Below are 7,869 nucleotides of genomic sequence, written 5' to 3' on the forward strand. Positions count from 1 at the left end.
TTTTCTGATCCACTTTCAAAAGCTGCAGGAACCCAAAATTAGCTGTCCAGACCCTTCAGTTTAAAAATAGCTACTGAATACATGAGTTATTTTGTATAACCTGCCTTTTCCTTTCATTACTCCTCCGTGCCAGAAGCGGATCCTCTCTACGTTTCCTGCCAACACACAGAGAGCTGGGCACAAGCACCTTGAGGCTGGCACCATAATACAAAGAACAACACACACACACACACACACCCCCCCGGGTCTTTTGCCCACGGGCACCTGCATCCAGTGCTGCAGCCTCTGAGCTGCAGAGAAATCAACCCCGGCAATGATCCAGGCTGTCATGCTGCACGAAGCGGCGCAGCTCCAAAGCCAGTCAAGTTGAGCATTTGGTTCACCCATCAATGCTTCTACTAGACTGAAAAAAGTTGCCACAAATAAATCACTTACAGACTTTCCCGAGGTTAGCCCTCGCTGGTGTGTTTACGCTCAGTCACTACACCAGTACAAACTGCATGCTGGGGACACTGATCCCCCAGCTTGTCCCACCTGGAGCCTCTCAGCCCCTGGAGATCTGACTGTCCAACTGATTTAATAACATGAGGCAGCACCGCAGCACAGCATCCGTCCCCCTGCTGGGCACAGCTGGCAAGTTTCAGGTTGGAAAAGCCTCCAGCTGACGCAGGTGTAAATCGCGCACGGCTCTGTGCCACAGGTCCTGGCAGAGCAGGGGAGCGCAGGGCATGGCGGGGGCTGCAGAGCTCCTGCAAGCAGCACGTTTGCCCGACAGCACCCTGAACGTGGGGAGAGACGACGCTATTGCTGGGCTCCTCTTCTGCGCGCAAGTTCGAGCCCACAAATTCTCAAATCCAGTAGACTTACTCAACCCACCTCGTACGCCCTGCTTTATCTGGAGGCGTAGTTTAAAAATGTAAAAGCAGTGGGAGCCCAGCTGCCCTGAGTCATACGAAGGCCAGGGCAGGGCTCTGATGGGGTCTGTTAGACATCATGCTGCAGAGCTCAGGATGCAGGAACTCCAGTACCTCCATGCACATGGAAATATGGGGTCTCATCACCATACTCCCTTGTTTAATTTGCCCACATTAGCACGAAGAAACGAAATAAACCCAGAAAGTTGCTCAACAGAGCTAGAAAAAGCACCATCTAGAGTAAGGACAGGGTCAGACATGGCAGCAGCTGCCTTTGGTTTGCTTTCAGATTCCAGCCAGGAAGCATTTGGTTTTCTGGATGCCAGCAGAGGAAACAGAGGGAAACGGATCCACCAGCCCCACACAGAGCGGCGCTTTGACAGGCAGCAGCCCCAACAGCCATGACTGAGGGACGGTGAGCCACGGTCCCGTGTAAGGGAAGCACTCAAACATACACATACCCAGCATCACCCCAGAAAATCCGGCGCATGACCTACATACCAGCAATGCCACTTCCGTGGCTAATGCCCAGAGCTAGGAAGGCACCATGACATCTCCCATTACATAGGAAACCATCCAGTTCACCCCAAAACACAAGGTCTGGGACCACAGCACCCTGCGTATGGGAGATCAATAGGGTGTGGAGCCCCGGGAGCATCTCCTCATCTCCCTCATGCCTGAGACGTGGCACGCTCACGCTCTCCATGTGGTGCTTTGCTGACAAGCCAACGCTCAGCAGCACCCAAAGGACTGGCCTTCCTCACACCCAGCTCTGCACCAGTACAGCAAAAACCTGAGGGCAGAAACCAGGGTTTCTGTCTGCAATGCCAAAAAAAGAGCAGAACAAAGCTCCTGGCTCAGCCATGAATGTTTCTGTGTTTCCGGAGAAACCGTGCCGTGCTTCGGATGCATGGGGAAGAAGCAACCGTCTCCTGTAGCCGCTGACTGAAGAGAGGAGACAGCAACAGCACATCATGTCTCATCATCTCAGCAGCAACATGGAGAGCGGCAGGAGAGGCCCAAGCAACATACTTCCAACTTCTTTTTAATCTGCAGATACTTTAAGAACCTTTACAGAGTATGATATGCCCAACAACCAGGGAAGAAGCTGAGTGGGTATCTTGGTGCTGCATTTTCCCCCCGTGTGTCCCCACATAGACCTGCACCCCTCCAGAAGCAGGGAGGCATCGTGTGCAGGTCAGCAGGAGGATTCGGGGACACACACTGCTCAGGCTGGTAACACTCTGCCCCACCATGAGCCCACACAGAGGTGGAAAAAGCCCAGAGCAGCATCAAGTGCCAGCCACATCCTACAAGCTGCTCTAATATCTGAGGAGAGATAAGCCACGCAGGCACAGAGCAATTTTCTTAATTGCATTAACTGTGTTTACACGCAAAACAAGGACATGTGCACCCTACAGCTGGGGCTGGCCTTGCTGCCTCGTGCCACGACCCTGAGCACCCCGACAGCAGCACGCTCCTGGGGATTTCCAGTCAGCCCAACACAACCCCTCCCCATTCCCAGCACGTTTCCCTTATCAACCCACATCCCAAATAAGCTGACGATGATGAACCGTGTGCCGAGAGCAGCCCCCTCGCCATTGAACCCTGTCCTTGAGCACAGCCGAGACCCACCCCAGCCCTCCCCAGCTGCTGCGTGCCGGGAAAATCCATCAGCACCAAGCGCACACGCACATTCGACTCCACCTGTGAAGCCACTTCTCGCTGCCTGTGCAGTTGAGAACTTTGCACGCAACAGCACGAGGGGCAGAGGGAAGGAAGGGCAACTGCGGCACAATAACCTCACTCCTCTAACGAGGAGACAGTGCAGCGGCACAACACAGAAAGCAAAAGACAGAGGCAAGCAGGTACACAGGCACACGGTCACCCAGCAGCTGTCTGAGATGTAACATCGACACCTGGGACGTGCCCTGAGCAGGGAGATGGACACCAAGACTCAGAGCCTCCCAGAGATGTCCCACAGCAATGAGCTGCTCAGGAGACCCAGGGAGGACCAAGGTGATGCTTCCAGAGCTCTTGGCTTGCTCCCAGCCCCCTCCCCAGCCCCAGGAGAGGTAAAGGGAAAGCAAAACACTAGGGCATCCACCCCGCAGTCCCCTAGGCACACACAGAGGCACCAGGACAGATGGGCCACTGCCACCCCATACCTGCACTCGGTGACACTACAGCAACAGCTCTCACTCCGCCGGCTTCGCCGCCCAGAGTGCAGCTCCATCCTCGACTTCCTCAGGCTGAAGTACTCCGTCAGCTTCCCGAACGAAGCCATGGCCCCCACAGCGTCCAAGCGCGTGCCTGCCTGCGTCCCTGGGCGCCGGTCCACCCACACCCTCACGCATGCTACAACCTGGCTGCACTCACTACCCCGCGCGCTCCGGCAGCCCACGGGACGGGAAGGGAGCGCTGTGAGTCAGAGCGACAGCATGAAACAGGAGGAGTTTAGCCAGGAATTACTTGCTGGACAGTCCACAGCACGCTCCACAGCAATCCCTCAGATTTGGAGGGCAGGAAGCCCTGCCTCCCCCAGCCAACCGCAGGCGCCGGGCTGCACGAGAGCAGCTGGCATCTGCACACTTATTTAGCGTGATGCTGCAAAGCTGAATTAAGGAGGAGGTGGAATGAAAAAAATGTAATGCCTGCTGGAAATGATCCCTCAGTAGCGATGGCAAGACCCCATGGCAAGTGGCCACTTGGCAGGTGAGGGAGCTGGCCTCTGAGGAGGTAGCCAAGGGTGGCTGTGGTAGTCCTCGGCCAGGCGAGGGGATGCTGTCTGGATCAGAAGGCAATGGAAAACCCTGAGAAACGGGCTGTTCAGATGAATTTCCAAAGGGTCTGTTCTCACGGCACACGGAGACCAGCAGAATAGGTAGAGAGGATCCCCACTTGGTCTTCTTGCAAAGGATCTCCACTTGCTCTTCTTGTGGCTATTCAGAGTTCACCAGTTTTCCTCCCTGCCCATTTTCCGAAGCAGAAGGCACCCCTTAGTCTTCAGCAGCACCTACCTAACGCGATTTTCCAGCCTGTCACCGAACACCTGAGAGCAAGGACAGGGACAGACATTTAAAGCAAGCAAGTCTGATCCAGTTAGAGGTCACCTGTGGGCTCTGCTCCCCAAGCTCGAGCACAAAGCCTTTCTACAGCAGGCGGCAGATAAAGGGATGCTGCAAACCTGAAGGGAAATCCTACTGCCAAACCTCCCCTAGTCAGGAGCACTTGTCTCTGCATCCTCAGTGCCTGACGCCAGCTGGGCGGAGGAAAAACAAGGGCTTCCAAAAAAAAAAAAAAAAAAAAAAATATCTCGCTACAGCCCCACGGAGCAAAGCCAGATTAAGTCAGCGAAGCATGTCCAGGGGAAGGGGTGTCCGACAACGACTCACACCCATGCCAAGAGACCCTCGAGGAAACAGCAAAGAAAACCAGCATTAACTCAACTGGCAGACCAGCAAGCTATCTTTGCGTCCTCTTGATCCCTCCGTTGTGGATGCCATGTTAAAAACCAAACAAAAACCCATTCATCGCTATTTCCCTGCTCAGAGCCCTCCACTGCAAGCACCCTGCTCGCAGCGAGGCACCACCATCCGCTGCCGAAAACCTGCGGTGTGCCTTGCCGAGCCTCGCTTCCCTCCTCCCTTCTTTTCTTCCTTTGCCTCTAAGCCCTGGTTCAGCTTCCCGCTCCAAATTAAATGCCTGAAGCAGCCGGGTACGCCCCACAGAGCACAAGCCCAACAGCCCACGGTCACCCAGGCGGCCACCCCCACCAGCTGCCTGTGACTCTCTGAGCGACCGTCACCATCCCTGCCCACGGTTCTTTAGGGGGGGGGTTAATTTGTTTGAACCATCTCTGCTCTCTGCCTCCCCACTCCGGGCACTGACATTCATCCCAGCAAAACGGCACAACCCTGCGCACAAAGTGGGGGGCTGGTGACGCACCGGGAAGGGGGCCCCATGGCCGTGAGGGACCCTGCCAGCCCCTCTGTCGGGCAGGGACCCCGTCCCCCAGCACCTTCTCCCTCCTGTTCACACATTGGGAGGGGAGAGGTCGGGAAAATAAAGCTGTCTACCCGCTGCTCCACACAGCCACCCCCCTTTGTCTCCCACCTTCTCCCTCCGATGGGCTCCACCGCTGCCAGGGAGGGGTCCAGGGCGCTTCCTAAAACCGATTCATTTGCGGAAGGAGGGTTGAGGCAGAACATCCGCTCGCTGGCTCCTTCAGACGCAGCATGAGCTGGGAACACTGTCACCCCTCTTATCTCTCATCGGCTCCCCGTTACCAGTCGCAGTGAAATGCAACACGTCAAAGAAGGTCAGAGGAGCCAGAGGAGAGCGGAGGGGGGTGTTGGGAGGCAGCGAAAAGCAGCCGAGGGGGAGACCAGACAAGCAGGAGACAGAACGGAACAACTCTCGCTTCCCTGCTGCGGAGGAAAGGCAGAAGGGCGGCTGTTTTGGAGGCAGCTGGGTTAAGGCACGCACATGCCTTCAGAGGAGAACAGCAGCGGTTACCTGGCAGAGATGATGTTATCTGCTCCTGAGCTACGCAAAGGTAACAGGAGAGAGGCTGGACCCGGCAGCAGGAGGAGTGGAGAGGATGAGCGGGGTTAATTTGAATCCCTGTCTTCTCCTCTTCCTCGACAGGAGCAGCAATGCTGCCCCAGGGATTCTCCTTTGGCATTTGCAAAGCAGAATCGTTTGGGGACAAAAGGGCAGTTTAGAAGACTGTAGGAAAAGCAGCAGGAGGATTAAGACAGACTGACAGATACACATTCCGAGGAGCAAGCCAACCTTTCCCAGCACCCCGGCTGCATGGGGGACACTGCTATGGCCAGGGACACCCCACATTTCTGCAATCCCCTCCTGAGCAGGTAGGTAATAGCTACAGCTCTTCATGGGAAAGTCAGGCCTCCTGCAAGACTGCAAAGCTTATTTGTGAGCCTCACAGTGCCAGCAAAACTGCCTTCATGAAAGCCCATGTCTGGGTAGCTGGGGGTGGTGGGATTCACACAACTCCATAAACACCTTCATCTATGGTCAAAAAGTGATATTCCAGAGGGGACTGTTGCCCCACAGGCCCCCCCAGTGCATCCCAGTCCCTTGGACCAGGCTAACCAGGGACCCATCTGCCTGGAAGCACAATCAGCGTTGGGGCAGAAGCAGCACAAGGTCCCACATGTCTCCTCTCCTGGAGTCTCTGGTTCTCCTCTGATGACTTGGGGCAAGGGAAAGGCTCTCTTTCCTTCCCTCCGAGGCAAAGGAACAGCCCTCAGGCCCTTCCCTGCTCAAGGAATGATGTGGTCAGCCCTTCAAGATAGGGCTGTCACACGAGTCTGTCTCCCAGAGGAGCTCCCCGCCTTTTATTGACTGACAGAGGCAATCTGCTGAGATACTGCTGAAATATCTGTAATCTCACATTAACAATCTGCTGCGCTGGGGTTTGCAGCCATGTACTCAGTGATGCAAAAGTCAGCTTCCCACTTCCACTTAATAGTAGAATGAAACACTTTATAAGTGAAACGGTAGTTTAATTCGCAGGAGACATAAACTGATTTTAGGAGGAGCTGTGGAGGAGACTGTTTAAGCAGAAATCAAAATCCCTACAGCACTAGGACTTGCTGTGCTGGGGAAACGCCGAGTGCTGCCACATGCCATCGCCACTCCGCGCAACCATCACGAGACATTTGTACAACCATCTCCCACCGTTGTTTGCAGACATTTGGGAGGGGAAAAAACCCAAGCCAAACACAACCGTGTGGTTGTCTGGGTCCACCTCACACATTCCTATACATATGTGTAACGGGTCTGCATGGCAAGGTTTTGGTAGCGGTGGAGTTACAGGGGTGGCTTCTGTACGAAGTTGCTAGAAGTTTCCCCTATGTCAGATGCAGCCAATGCCAGCCAGCTTTAAGACGGACCCGCCCCTGGCCAAGGCCGAGCCCATCAGCGACAGCATTTTTCACCTCTGTGATAACATATGTAAGAGAGTGAAAAAGTTGTTGCGCAGCAGGAATTGCTGCAAGTGAGAGGAGTGAGAATATGGGAGAGAAACATCCTGCAGACACCCAGGTCAGTGAAGAAGGAGGGGGAGGAGATGCTCCAGGCGCCGGAGCAGCGATTCCCCTGCGGCCTGTGGTGAAGACCATGGTGAGGCAGGCTGTCCCCCTGCAGCCCATGGGCGGTGGAGCAGATGACTGCCTACACCCCCTGGAGGGCCCCCACACTGGAGTAGGTGGATGCCTGAAGGAAGCTGTGACCCCGTCGGAAGCCTGCACCGGAGCAGGCTCCTGGCAGGACCTGTGGCCCGTGGAGAGAGAGAAGCCCACGCTGGAGCAGGTTTGCTGCTGGTGACCCCGTGAGGGGGGCTCACGCTGGAGCAGTCAGTTCCTGAAGGACTGCACCCCATGGAGGAGACCCACGCTGGAGCAGTTCATGAAGGACTGAACCCGTAGGAAGACTCAAGTTGGAGAAGTCATGGAGGACTTTCTCCCGTGAGGGGGACCCTACATTGGAGCACGTGTGAGGAATCCTCCCCCTGAGGAGGAAGAAGCAGCAGAAAACAGCAGTGTGATGAACTGACCCCAACCCCCATTCCCTGTTTTCCCCCTGTGCCGCTGGGGGGGAGGAGGGAGGAAAATCTGGATCAAAGTTACGCCCGGGAAAGGAGGGAGGGGTGGGGGGAAGGTGTTTTAAGATTTGGTTTTATTTCTCATTACTCCTCTCTGAGTTAATTGGTAATAAATCACATTTCCTTTCAGTTGAGTCTGTTTTGCCTGTGATGGTAAATGCTGAGTGATCTCCCTGTCCTTATCTCAACCCCACAAGCCTGTTGTTATTTTTTTTCCTCTCCTCTCTCCTGTCCACTTAAGGAGGGGGAGTGATAGAGCGGCTTTGGTGGGCACCTGGCATTTTGGCCAGGGTCAACCCACCACAATATGCTTGTTTGGGC

General features: G+C 55.1%; 1 protein-coding gene across 1 annotated transcript in view; it reads right to left on the minus strand.

The window, feature by feature from the left end:
* Nucleotides 1–3,201, minus strand: part of LOC104343576 (ankyrin repeat and fibronectin type-III domain-containing protein 1) — a 196,129-nt gene extending 192,928 nt beyond the window's left edge. Inside the window, exon 1 of the mRNA XM_086473044.1 lies at nucleotides 3,083–3,201. Within this exon, the coding sequence (XP_086329170.1) occupies nucleotides 3,083–3,201 (119 nt within the window). The remainder of the gene's footprint in view (nucleotides 1–3,082) is intronic.
* Nucleotides 3,202–7,869: the final 4,668 nt, after the last annotated feature.

Source organism: Leptosomus discolor, chromosome 14, assembly GCF_034619465.1.
Source record: "Leptosomus discolor isolate bLepDis1 chromosome 14, bLepDis1.hap2, whole genome shotgun sequence".
NCBI lineage: Eukaryota > Metazoa > Chordata > Aves > Leptosomiformes > Leptosomidae > Leptosomus > Leptosomus discolor.